Source organism: Penicillium arizonense, assembly GCF_001773325.1.
Source record: "Penicillium arizonense strain CBS 141311 chromosome Unknown PENARI_contig001, whole genome shotgun sequence".
NCBI classification, from domain to species: Eukaryota; Fungi; Ascomycota; class Eurotiomycetes; order Eurotiales; family Aspergillaceae; genus Penicillium; species Penicillium arizonense.
Genome location: NW_019173278.1, coordinates 1,179,739 through 1,193,068, shown reverse-complemented (window position 1 = coordinate 1,193,068; position 13,330 = coordinate 1,179,739). Strand labels below are relative to the sequence as shown.

General features: G+C 50.6%; 5 protein-coding genes across 5 annotated transcripts; 4 read left to right on the top strand and 1 right to left on the bottom strand.

Annotated features, from left to right (window-relative positions):
* Positions 1–314: 314 nt before the first annotated feature.
* PENARI_c001G05574 (protein translocase subunit TIM50) lies at positions 315–1,976 on the top strand (the record flags this gene model as incomplete). Its single annotated transcript, XM_022626574.1, has 3 exons — positions 315–566; positions 629–1,336; positions 1,386–1,976. The coding sequence occupies 3 exons, from the start codon at positions 315–317 to the stop codon at positions 1,974–1,976; spliced, it is 1,551 nt and encodes a 516-aa protein (XP_022493791.1).
* A 400-nt stretch (positions 1,977–2,376) lies between these two features.
* On the bottom strand, positions 2,377–4,678 carry PENARI_c001G00351 (putative C6 transcription factor; the record flags this gene model as incomplete). Its single annotated transcript, XM_022626140.1, has 5 exons — positions 2,377–2,795; positions 2,852–2,987; positions 3,040–3,421; positions 3,475–3,912; positions 3,975–4,678. 5 exons carry the CDS (start codon positions 4,676–4,678, stop codon positions 2,377–2,379), a joined length of 2,079 nt encoding a protein of 692 aa, XP_022493803.1.
* A 535-nt stretch (positions 4,679–5,213) lies between these two features.
* On the top strand, positions 5,214–8,044 carry PENARI_c001G03887 (F-box domain protein; the record flags this gene model as incomplete). The annotated part of the gene is made up of 2 exons (XM_022626435.1): positions 5,214–5,317; positions 5,401–8,044. The coding sequence occupies 2 exons, from the start codon at positions 5,214–5,216 to the stop codon at positions 8,042–8,044; spliced, it is 2,748 nt and encodes a 915-aa protein (XP_022493664.1).
* A 1,378-nt stretch (positions 8,045–9,422) lies between these two features.
* On the top strand, positions 9,423–10,604 carry PENARI_c001G12247 (uncharacterized protein; the record flags this gene model as incomplete). Its single annotated transcript, XM_022627094.1, has 1 exon — positions 9,423–10,604. One exon carries the CDS (start codon positions 9,423–9,425, stop codon positions 10,602–10,604), a length of 1,182 nt encoding a protein of 393 aa, XP_022493702.1.
* A 790-nt stretch (positions 10,605–11,394) lies between these two features.
* Positions 11,395–11,718, top strand: PENARI_c001G05119 (uncharacterized protein; the record flags this gene model as incomplete). Its single annotated transcript, XM_022626520.1, has 2 exons — positions 11,395–11,448; positions 11,605–11,718. The coding sequence occupies 2 exons, from the start codon at positions 11,395–11,397 to the stop codon at positions 11,716–11,718; spliced, it is 168 nt and encodes a 55-aa protein (XP_022493604.1).
* Positions 11,719–13,330: the final 1,612 nt, after the last annotated feature.

Sequence of the window (13,330 nt, the reverse complement as noted above, 5' to 3'; positions counted from 1 at the left end):
TCCCACAATCGGAGCGCAGCTTCACTGGAGAAAACCTTTGCTGCGCTCTTGGTAAGTGGGATAGAAGAATATCTTCGTTTGTCTCCCCAGCTCATTCAACCCGGCATGCAGAGAGAATGTGCTTGATAGGTCAAATTAGGTCTGGGTGAACTTTCTAATAGAGAAAAAGAAAAAGAGAAATCGCGAGGCGGCGGCGATCGATATAAGCAAAGTGCGCAAGGGGGTCGTGTCCGCTGCCGTACCGAATCGCGCCGACTTTTAACGGCAAACTGCTTCGATTACACCTACTACACTTGTTGTCTCCCACCTCCACAATGCTCAGTCGCGCCGTTCTGCCTCTGACGAGGCCAAACGTTCTCGCATCTGCCGTCCGGGCATCAGCCCTGTCGGCGCGGTCCTCTCCATATGCCGCCTACAAGCTTTCCCCGGGTATCCAGCAACGGGTGAAGTCATCAAAAGCGAAGAAGACACCCCAGGCCCCGGCCCCGGAACCTAAGGAGTTTGCTGCCGAGCAGCCCGAGTTCGACACAAAGGCTGAGCCCAAGGCCGCCGAATCATCCGGCACTGTGAGATGACAATTGCATCCAAACACATGTCAAGAACACCCCTCTGACTATCGTCCCTTTAGCCCGAACCCGAACAGACATCCCAGAAGCCTCTCCCCGATCTCACACAAGGTATCCCATCGACCCTGGCTGCTGAACTCGAAGGTCGCATGAAGAAGGGCCCATTGAACCTTACAGAAGACCCTACCCAGTCAGAAGAGTACAGCGAGGAAGGCAAAGGTGGTGGTGACATCCCCAAGGGCGGCTATGAGACATCCCTCGACCGCCGCAAGGCCCGCATGGCCAACATAATGTACGCCGCGATGCTGCTTGCCGGTGTCGCAGGAATGGGCTACCTGGGCCGCAACTGGGAGACGGAAGAAGAGGAGCGCGTTCACCCCGAAACCCCATCAGGATGGGGCCTGGGTCTCTGGTACAACCGTATCAAGGCTCGTATGAGCGATCTCACCAGCTACTACAAGGACCCTGCTTTCCCCAAGCTTCTTCCGGATGAGGACCCCGAGATGCGTCAGCCCTACACCCTGGTGCTCAGTTTGGAGGATCTTCTGGTTCACAGCGAGTGGAGCCGGGAGCATGGATGGCGCGTTGCCAAGCGCCCTGGCGTCGACTACTTCCTCCGTTACCTGAACCAGTACTACGAACTCGTCCTTTTCACCAGTGTGCCCAGCATGATGGCCGACCAGGTCCTCCGCAAGCTAGACCCTTACCGTATCATCCGCTGGCCTCTGTTCCGTGAGGCTACCCGCTACAAGGATGGAGAATATATCAAGGTAAGCCGAATAGCCTCTCTAGGTAAGATGCAGTGCTGACTCTTTCAAGGATCTTGCCTACCTCAACCGTGACCTTTCCAAGGTGATTCTCCTCGACACAAAGGAGGAACACGCCCGCTACCAACCCGAGAACGCCATCATCCTAGACAAGTGGACCGGTGACCCGAAGGATAAGGAGCTGGTCGCCCTGATCCCCTTCCTGGAGTACCTCGCCGGCATGGGTGTCGAGGACGTGCGTACCGTGCTGAAGTCATTTGACGGCAGCGCCATCCCGGCAGAGTTCGCCAAGCGTGAGAAGGCGATGCGCGAGCGCTTCGAGAAGGAGCTCGCAGAAGAGCGGAAGAAGAAGCCTAACCGCGGCCTGGGCAACTTCGCCTCCGCACTTGGCCTGAAGTCCGCCCGCACCCTGGACGGCGAGACGACCCCCTCGGAGGGTCTGGCTCAGGGCAAGATGCTCTGGGATCAGATCCGCGAGCGTGGCCAGAAGAACTACGAGATGGTCGAGGCTGAGATCCGTTTGAACGGTGAGAAGTGGCTGGCTGAGATGGCTGCTGAAGAGGAGAAGGCCCGTCAGGAGCAGATGCAGAGCATGAAGGGCTCTTTCGCTGGCATGTTCGGTGCTGGCACTAAGGAGCAGTAATCGGCGCAAGCCACCTCTTCCCACGTGAGGCATCTAGCTTCCATCATCTCCCACTCTCCATCTTCTTCTGTATCTTCTTCCTTTTACTTCTTATTTACGGGCAAGGAGCAGGTCATTAGATGGTTCATGGGGTTCGTTCTGAGCATACTTTTTTTTGGAACGACTGTAAAATAGCGATTCTGTCTGTTTCTTGGCACGATGTACAAAATATTGGTCAGAAGTTTTAATATGAGAAAAGACTGAGATTGATAATGTTGCATTCCTTCTGCTGGTTGGGCTCACTCTGGGTCCCAGGGTATATATAGATATAAAATAAAATAAAAACAAGCCAGAAACAATCTCTACAAGTACATGTGCAATGGTTGTGTCAAATTTCCCAATCTGATGTCAGCCCCGAATATCACGTCAGATTCACATCTTGGAAAACGGAGACATCCCAGATTCCTGTCATATCGAAGGGGAAACCATCCATTGTTCCGAAGGTATTAGAGATCGACATCATATCGTCGACGATGTCGTTGTTTGTTTGTGTCTCTGGCAGTGAAATTGCGGCTGGGTTGACCAGCCCATTATCTGCCATGCTGTTCGTGAAGGCTTGATCCATTGTAGCGCCAGTTCCGGGAAGTCGGTGCATGATGCGTTCGCAGTGGTCGAGACACATGTCTGCTACATCCCAGTCTTCTTCTTCCCGTACGCGACGCAAGACTGTGCGCAGGGTCTCGACATTGGCGAGACATGATCGTGCAACCTCGCTGTCGGTGGTTTCGAATGCACAGCGAACCAATAAAGTGGCTGTCGATGTGAGGTGGAAGGCACTGTCTGTAGTAATTGTTAGAAATCTGGAGGCAATGAACTGTGACAGGGTTGCAACATACAAGGTAACCAGAACTCTTTGAAGTTATCTGTTCGCAGTGAGGTCATGAACCCAACAATTTCCTCTGCAGACCTTCTGCATTCTGTCTGGAAATAACGGCGGGCCTCCGGGTTATCTGTTTCAGCATTGTTGACCTCCTGCTACTTTGTTAGAAATGAGTTCTTAGGGGGATTTTGTTGTCTTGCTTACATTCAGCTCAACGCGGCTGACAAGCATTTTGACAGCCAAGAAAGCAAGTTGTAAACTGCTTGCTCCGTAGATACGCTCCCCAGGATGCACTGCTGGCCCTCTCAACCAGGTTGGCAATGAGTCTTCCCACATATCGAGATCTGTCCGGATCTGTCTCAGCTTCTTAGATGTCTCGCGCGCTGGCTTATGTTGCAAGCCATAGACCAGTGGTAATAGCTCGCCCAAGGTCTCCGTCAATCGGCAAAGATAGATGTGGCAATGCGCTGCTCTCACGCGCTCTGTGGAGCGGACGTGTGATGGGACTATAACATCCACAGTCGGTAAAGGCACATCGTATTGGTTCTTGGAAATCTGAGGCGGTACACCATGACCAAAACTTCCCCTTTAAGATGTTAGATACGTGCACACGGATTGAGATGTGCCTTAGAAACTTACCAACGATCGTGAATGACTACTCCCCACCAAAGACGAATCCTCTGGTCCTTCTCTGCCTGGGAAAGTTTCCAATTGCTAGGATCGCGATTCAAGCCAAGACAGTTTGCCAAAGACAGCATCCGGCCACAACTGACGGCGTTTCCGGTCATCGAGAAGATGGGTCGTCCTGTCAGGTCGATAAGCGCGGCGCTGATAGTTGATAAGCCGGGGGCTGAGAAGTCCTCATGTAATGCGGCGACGGTCATGTTCACCGCATACCGAACATCAGGTTTCGGGTGGCAGGCTAGTTTGGGGGTATGTTGCCAATATACCAGGGACATCGAATAGACCTGGCATACTAGCGCAGCGGGAGGGTCGTGTAGATCTTCGGCAATGTAGGACTCCCAAAATGATTCACCGTCAAATATGGGGAATGAAACATTGAAGCGGTCAATGAAGCTACCACGAAGAAAATCAAGTTAGCATTAAGTGTATATTCAGGGTAGACATCATGAACATACAGTCTCACTAGATCGTGTTTGAACGGTCCTAGGATTTGTTCCAATACTTCCTTTTGATTCTCGCCGGGAGGAGTTCCGACCCGCATGCCCTTCCTCCGCCGTGAAATTGTGGTGTAGAGAACTGGCTTCCGTGGGTCGCTCGAGTAGATGTTGTATGGGTGACTCTTGGGTTCTTCCGATTGACTGGCCCGCTCCGGGGGCATATGCTTCTCAATTACTTGTGCATCTTCTGCAACCATAGGTCCAACAATAAGAACAGACTCATTCTGAGGATCATCCAAGTCTTTGCGCCGCGAATCGCTTCCTCGGCGACCACCCGACGACGTCGTTCCATGAGGACTGGGCCCGTTGATTGGTTGACGGGCCGGGATATTCTGAGTCGGGTGCGTTGGTCCATCGGGACTGCGCTTGCGCTTCTGTCCCGGAAGAGCATCTGAAACTTGAGGCCCTTGCCACGGTTTTGTATCCGGTGCATTCAACAAGGAAACATCCGCATTAGCTTCTTCTTGATAGTGGCAGTCGGCCCCCTGCACGCGACACAGAAGGCACGATTGACCGGGGATATCAACGGTGCATCGCGATTTGCGCTTGCGACACAGGTCACAGGCGCGGACCTTGTGAGATCGATATGGTCGAGCGCCGGCGTTGAATCCGGGGGATGGGAGTTTAGAGGAGGAATTGACTTGAACCGTTGCTGGCGACATGATGCGCGCCCAAGTGAAAGAGCGTATATGCCGGCAGGTAGTACAGTGCAACAAAAGATGGCGGTTTGGAGACAAAAGATCTGGTCCGGGGTGTTTTCGGAGTCGGCCGATTAGCGGTTGGGCTGGGTGAGGGGTACGAGCACACGGCCGAATGCGCCATAGAAGGGAGGCGAGTATTGGATTTGAAAGTGTCAATGGCTATGGAAGTGGCCAGAGATGAGTCAGGGCTATGCGCAGCACATCTTGGAACACAATGATCAGCCCCAGTCGTCAAAATCCGGAGAAATCTCATCTTTTCCTTATCGAAGCTAAACTGCACGGGGCATGTGGGGTGCTGACTCATTATGCTAATGTAATACCTGACATAATCAATTACTGGCCTCAGGCAACAAGGCTATTTTTATCTAGATCGGCATCAATTCATTGCTGTAACGCTGGCGTCCCGCATTGCCTCATGGGGCACAGCCACATAAACTTCGGACAGTATCGACTTCTCAATGCCCACTACGCGCCGATTTAGTAGGTAGTGGTGACCATGGAGGCCTCCTTGCCCGAAGGCTCCCCTGAGTTGCAACACTCTGGTGCACCGCCCGACTCGCACGCGTTATTTGATCGGCTCCCAGCCAATGTGATCGAACGGTAAGTTCTCACCTGCTGAGACCGAGTCCCATATGCCAGCATGTAGCTTGGGTATGTGCTACATGTTCTAACCCGCTTGATAGCATCCTGTTTGCCGCTGATGCTAATACATTTGCATCCTTGGCTCTTCTAAGCCAAAAATGGAAGCATGCATCCGATACCCCAGAACTATATGCACATCACCTATCGCGCTGTCCATCATTTTCTTGGACTCATGGCGCCAATTCCACGGCTGAGACAGAGAGCCTCGCTGATCTCAAACGCCTCTTTATTAAGGAGATCAGACAGAATGCGTACGACGTGTTTTTACGGCCTCGGCAGACTCTCGTGAGACTAATTTCAAGTTCTATGAGTTCCTCTACTGCTTTCCCCCAAGGAGAAGTCTTTCGATTTTCATTTTCCGCAAATGGTCAAATAGTCCTATGTATCAGCTCCTCTCGCATTGTGATATTGGATGTGGCATCTGATCCAGTCACCGTTAAGCATGAGCTACAGACTCGGAGAAGGCCATTGGGTGCCACAGTTCGGGACGATGGCTCTCTCATTGCTGTTTTGTCCTCCACGCATAGAGTTCATATATACCAGCTTTCTGATGATGAAGCTAAGCACATTCAAGTTATCACGCTGAACGATGCTCCGAGGGACATCGCATTTTCACCAACAGGGAGCGTTCTAGCATTAGCCTTTGAAGATAGTATCGAGGTTTATGCGGTGGGAGAGGATGCTAAGCCGACCGATCGCCGCGCAGTGCGTTGCCTTCGTGTCGATGGACTTTCGTTCTCCCCTGATGGGTCAATGCTCCTTGGATCTTCGACTGATTGCGAGCGAGATGGTGTTGTCACCATCACTGCACCTTTCTATACCGAGACTGGAACGGATGCCTCGCCTGAGGAGCTTCATATGCGAATGTGGACAACACAAATTCTCTTCCCTGAGATCACACGCGCATGCACTCACGCTTGCCTCATTGCTGGTCATGAGGACGCAGATGAAAACTGGGTAATAGGCTATGATAGCCAATTGGCAGCATTCAAAGCCCTAAGGCTGAACGACGTCAACGCGGGCGTTGTATATTTTGCCAGTCCATTTTTCGCAGACGAAACAAGAGAGATGCGACCAAGTATGGGGCCAGCCACGGATGATGCAGGAGAACTTATTGCTTTGGGATTCCAAGACTCTGCTTTGTGGATATACGGGGTACCTGGTCGTTTGGACCTTACTCCTTCAACTACAGGTACTCAAAATGAGCTCACTGGTACCCAGGTTGGTGGCATTCATCACTGCGGAGGCCGCCCACCTCGTGACAACCTCGCACAGCTTCAGAAGATTATCCAACAACCCAAGATATTGATTCGTGGACGCCGCGTCGCCGACATGAAAGGAGTTACATCTGCTCACTGGGTACGAGCGACTGATTCAACGTCAGAGACAAGACGTCATCGCCGTAGACTTGTCGCAGTTGCTCCGGGTGGTGTGCGTCCGCAGATATTTGGCGAAGAGGATATTCCGGTTGACGGTGGTCGGGTGCTCCTCCTGGATTTTGAACGGTGCACAACGAATGGTGAGACGATCGAGCTGGATCTTGAAGTCGGAGAAACAGCACCCAAAATCCTCATGGAACCAGACTCCTCTATGGACACCGAGGTTGAACTTGAAAGAAGGCGAACTCGATTACATCGTGGAGATACTGATACAACATTCGCATCCGCTAGTCATCGGCGATTAGTAGCTGCCCAGGAAAGTCGGGCAGTGCCGTTTCATTTCCGTCGATTCAGTGTTGCAAGTCCTACCTCGCCGACTGACACATCTCGAGGCGATGTACTTGATCTTCCATATGACAACACGCAACCTCGTTCGAGCGATGTTCTCCACCGCGCTGCTACGGCAGCTGCATCAACCCGCGGGCGATATGATCCACGATATCGGAACTCTCCCAGTCGACGACAAGTTCCCCATGAAAGCGACGCCGATAACTGGGTACCGCCTCCTCCCCCATACAAACAGGAAACAGAGGTACCGTTGCCAGACGATCTACTCAGGACCCTTCTTCCGAGAAACATGGTAGATGCCCAGGCTCTCAACGACTCTGCCAATCATCCTGGACGAGCACAAACCACTCGCATTGCACGGCCAACTGTATCAACTCGCCCACGCCCACAATCCGCCATTCTGCAAAGACTGGGCACTATAACTGGGCCCCGACGCAGGGGTAGCTCCATTGGCAGAGAAGATCTCTACTTTAGCCAGCAATCCGAGAGCCCCACAATCACAGCTCCCCGGGAACAGTCCGTCAACGATATCCCGCCATCAACCCAAGGGCCTACCCCACAACCTGATGCAGCAGCGTCCCTGGCACATAACCACCCAGCCGTTCAATCCCCGCCGACGTTTGCCGTGCATCCAGCGGAACAGACCATCCAAGAAAACCCAATGCCCCTTCCATACCTGGGAGCATCCGCGCTTGGCGATGCCTACTTCCCATACTCTGTGTCGTCCCCAAACCTCCTGCACATTCCACAACCGCATGGTGATATGCAGGAGACAGTAGCAGATGATGAGCATGAGATACCCCAGAGACAGCGCTCGTTCCGTAGGCGGGTTTCAACGGAGCCTACTAGCTTACCACCACCCGAGAACGAGGAATGGAGACGTCGTATCCAGGATTGGAATGAACATACAATCAAGGAGCGAGGGAGGAAGCGGAGGGGGAAGTGCATTGTCATGTAGCGCCTGTCTGTCATTTATGCATTGTGTGCTTCACACTTGAATTTTATACCTTCGTTGGAGCATTGTTATTTGGCTCGTTTCACAGATGAAAACAAGACGTGAAAGAAATCTGTGCATATGAATTGTAACGGCTTGCTGTCATTGACCCAGTGTATGCGACAGGACCCAAGAAAAAGATAGAACCAAAGAGTACCCAATACCCGATTTGTAGTACTGTAGGATGCTGTCCGCATAAACAACAATGAACCCGTACCACACCCGGGAAAACCAATCATCATCTCAAAAAAAAAAATCACGTATCTCACACCATATGTCGATCCATCAAAGATGCATCGATGCTGGTTCTTTGACCCGATTGGATGAAGGAAAGGCTCGGGGACGACGGAGGTCACGGGTCCTGCGGAAGCCCTAACAGTTAGCAGATGGAAACTCCAAACAAGACACAACCACGACATACCCCAATATTCGGCGTAGGTGTTCTCTCCAAGAAGATCTCACGTCTGATTGCTTGGCCAAGGGTGTCGAGAAGTACCAGAACTCTGCCAGCGCGTACTAAAAATTGCGAGGGCCAAGAGCCAAACCCACAAGTGATGCTGGGACCAGAGGCGACGCAAATAAGCAAATAAGCGGCCTGAACGAAAGGCTCCCATAACTCGGTGAGTGGCTGGACCACTTGTTTCTTCTTTTTCTGCTTTTCCATACATCTTCTCGTTGCCTGCGACGGGCGCTTCGCACGCTTCGAACGTACTGAAGGGGGGAGAGGGCAGGGACTGCGGTTGCCAGAGAGCTTCATCCTAGTACTTCCGGCACGTTTCCTCTTTGCTTCGAGGGGCGGCTATTACGCTTCAAGCGTACCGGAGGGAAGGAATGGCTGAAGCTGCTCATACTGAAGAGGGACAAAACATAAGTAGAGGGGTTGTAGACAGAGCCGAAGAACAGCGCAGAAAGGGACACTGGATAAAATGTAGGACTTAGGGATAAAGCAAGAGGAGAAAGGTATCCGAGAGGATGTGTTATAGGAAAGAGAAGCAAGAACGTAAGACGATAGAACGTTCCTTCTTATTTTGGTCGATCGTTCCTTCCTGGCCTGTCTTCTTGGTGTTTGTCTTTTTCATATCATCTCTTCTCCCCCCTTCTTTCTATTTCTCTTTCCTCTTTTCCCCAAGTCCCACCACCTCATCCAACGTCCCCCTTGGCGCTGTATCTCTACTCCCGGTCCACGACCGCCTTCCCGTTTTCGTTTTTACTTTTCAGTATGTGCAATCCTAACCATCCGATCCCGCCTTTGCCATAACATTTATGGGATTTGTGACGCAGCAGATCAGGTTGTTAACGCGTCTTGGACACAGAACAACAATACCATCTGCCGCTCCTCAAGATGCTTATCCCATTCGTGGGAATGTTTGCAGTCACGGCTCTCTGGAGCCAGTGGTTCGCTATTCCGGGGCTTACTGAGCCAGGAAACTCACTCACAAAGAGGCTCTGCGGCTCCTTTCAGCTTACCATGGAGTTGATGACCTTGGACGTACTGGTCAATGGAGTAACCTCCGAATACAACTTCCCCGCTGATATGACCATGCATCCAACAAAGGTCTGGAATTTCGACTCCGGCACAAAAACCGGCTTCCACCCCACCCAAGCAGAACCACTCCCACTGCCACCTCTCGTCTCGTCCCCGATGCCTTCTTCTAGATCTCCTCTGGCGCGATTCTTTCGCTGGGCACAGGGCATGTTTTCCTCTCATGACAAGCAGCAAAAGAGTGGTACCCCACACCTACTCAGCCCCAAGCATCTTCCTTCCATGGAACGGATTACAACGTTGTTCTATTTCTGCAGTTTTAATCCTATTTCTGCCCTGATCCTCATTTCGGTACTGCTGCTGCGGCTCGGGTTGTATGTTCAACTCCGTGATGTCATTTGTTACCCATGGAGCGAGCGTTTTTTTGATGCGCCAGAGGGTATGGATATCCCCTCTGACCTTCTCAATTCTCTACTGTCAGAGGATTATGCGCTTTACCAAGATGTGGTACCCTTCTTCCATGATATGCGGGAGGTGGGAAACCCAGCATCAGAAAGATACCTCGGACTAAAGGGACCACCCGCACCAAAGGGACATCCCATGCAAGAGGGACCACCCGTGTCAGAGGGACCACCCGTGTCAGAGGGACCACCCGTGTCAGAGGGACCACCCGTGTCAGAGGGACCACCCGTGTCAGAGGGACACCCCATGCCAGAGGGACACCCCATGCCAGAGGGACATCCCATGCCAGAGGGACATCCCATGCCAGAGGGACATCCCATGCCAGAGGGACATCCCGTGCCAGGTGTACACCTATTGCCGAAGAAACTGGCAGTGCCAAAGGAGCTCGCTGTGCGAGAGGAACTCACTGTGCCAAAGCAGTCTGCCGTTCCAGAACAGTCCGCAGCTCCAAAGGGACTTGCAGAGCCAAAGAAACACAAAAGAAACCATGACAGCAAAAAGAAGCGACAGCGCGACAAGAGATGGAGAGAAAAGGAAGCAGCAAGAATCGCAGGAGTTGCCCAGGCGTCGACTGAATAAATTCTTCCACCATCCCCTCAGCGCGAAGATATCTATTTTGATGATCTTGACGAAACCACCCACTTCGGAGGTTGTTGGATTCTCTTGATGGTCCTACGGTGTCTGTTGGGAATATCTCGTTGAAACGACCCTCTTAGGAGGCTGCTTGTTTCCCTTGATAGCCCTGCGGTGTCAGTCTGGAATATCGATCATTTCCCGAGGAGGCAATTTTACTGCCACCTAGATTACGAATAATGTTAATCAATCAATCAAAGTTCTACTAACCTGTTGAAGCCTAACTAGTATCGTAATGGCTATGTAGGCGCTTCTTTCTATTTGAAGCAAGAACCCATGTCCCGTACGCCTGATCATGCTCCAGTATAAAAGTGAGGCTGGTTCTCAAAGAGTGGAAGCACCAGCCTATTACATGTAAGTCAAGTCCCATAAAACCCGCAATACAAATGAGAAATGCAATGCCAGCAATGCATTGAATACAAAAATGAGCGCTTGGATGCACCGTCCACTTCTCCAAGTCCTCTCTCTTCTCACATCCTATGTAAACACCTCCGCTTTAAGCTCCCGGCCAATTCCTGCTGTAGCAAGATCAAACCCCGTTCTCCGACATCCTCACTTTAGCCTCGATTGCTGATTATCGTTGTTTAGTGCCTAGTTAGGCGCCGTGTATTTGAATAGCTCATCGAGGTTCTCTCCACCCTCGACGGTGTTAGCAAGCATTAGTGAGTGCCTAGCGTCTTCGGGACTGGCTCTCCGTGCCGAGTTGTCTGCGGTAGGAGATAATGGTATCACCGTCATGGATGTTGACGGTAGCTGCACCAATGTGGCTCTCGAAGCCGCTGCCGTCGGTGTATGTCATTGAGAAGGTCTCACTTCCTTCCTGTGTCCTCTTTTGTTGGAGATAAAGTCAAGGTTTACCAATGCAGCCTCCGAGGGTTCAATGAGACACGAGACGCGTCTCTCCCAGGGTGGGAGCGTAACTCTTTCCTCCCATTTCTCTGCACAGTCCGTCTTCAGTGGTCCCTTCTTCCACATCAATGCTTCTAAGGGTGTCCATCCTCCAGTGCGCCGTTCTTTCGGTTTCCTAGCCACCTTGGCCGATCGGTGGCAGGCCCATTGAGATCCAGTGAGAATGCTTACGAATAGTGTCCATGCTCTTCACTTTATAGCGGGTGGCACATACAAAATGTGAAGGAGTATGCATTGACCCATACTATTATTGCACATTGCCTAAAATGAAATTGATGTGTTCTGATTGATGTAGAATGTCTTGCAAGTTGTACAAACGTATAATAGAGACACCAGTTCACGACTGTATACTGCGCTTCTCATAGGGAATGTCTTGAAAGTTTCCCCAACTTCGGACCTATATATTCATGTCTTTTCGTCTTCTCCTCTTCACCCCTTCACATTTTCATGCTGTCACGCTTTCACACATTCAACTTCCTTTCAAGTCTTACAAGACATGAGATTGATCAAGAACAAACATCATTTAACCCTTCCCGTGCTGCAGTTCGCTTATCAGATATCCGATCAGTCAATGGTCATCTGTACGTTCGGGCATTTCCCACATACAAGCACATTGACCATACGAGATTGACTAATGATTATGAAGAAGAAGTTATCTCCAAAAGACACATGTCAAGTCTGAACTGTTCTCAATTGACCCTCGGACCCGGTACCAGCATTCTAAGCTTCCAAGCGGGGGAGTTCGGTCCAAGGGACTTGAAATTGCTCGCAGCTTTCCACGACACGACATCAAATTCACCTCACATGATAATGGTGTAACCAACAACTACAAGAGTCTGAGATTGATCTTTTATACCTCTACGGTGGACTTTTTTACCTCACTTTTATGCTAGGAATTTAAGGGGATGAGAAATATAGGAATGTGGTGGAATACCTCGCCATCTCGATAAAACCACCCTCTTCAGAGGCTGCTTGGATTCTCTTGATCCTCTAATGGTATCTTTGGCAGCGCAGTACAAGGCTTGAGGTAGCGAGCCCTGTCGATCCTGTGACAGTTTAAAGTGTACCTGGTTAATAATTTCAATAACAAACGTCTCTTAGCTTTCGATATTAACAAATTTCGGGTGATCTGTTTAAACCCCCTGTAACTTACGCATGGCTCTTTACTTCCAATTCCTTAATCCTTGTTACCCTCCATGGGTTTATGGGAAATAATCTCGCAAGGAGATGGATTACCGATGACTTCTTCTTCGCGATTTGAACTGAAAGATCTTCTACATGACGGATTGACTATGCAAGTGCTTCCTCCTTCGGGACGAAGCCAAAGCTTGTGTTCCGAATGCCGAATCGTGTTCTTGTAGCAAAATTGGAAAAAAATTATATTTGTCTCGCAATGTTAAACACTATGCTATATATTTTGAAAGGGGACGAAGAGAGTGACAAAACGAAGTTTAGTTCTCTACTCCTCTTTCTAGTGTAAAATGATAAAGACAACGTCGCTTTCTTTATAGCAATAAGACGTCTTAGAGTCTATCATTCAGATTGTTAGGAACGAGAGAACCAATATTCGCCTGATAGTGGTAGTGAATAATAGTCCTACGATCGAGCTAGCCCCGGATATAGAGAATCAGCGAGTTCCTTTGGTGCTGCGAGTTCCTTTGACACTGGAGAATCAGGACAATAAGGGAGTTTATGTTCGGGTTTATTAAATAGAGAGTGGGCGGTAAAGTAGCTGTGTCCCTCTGCCAAAATGCAATTCTCAG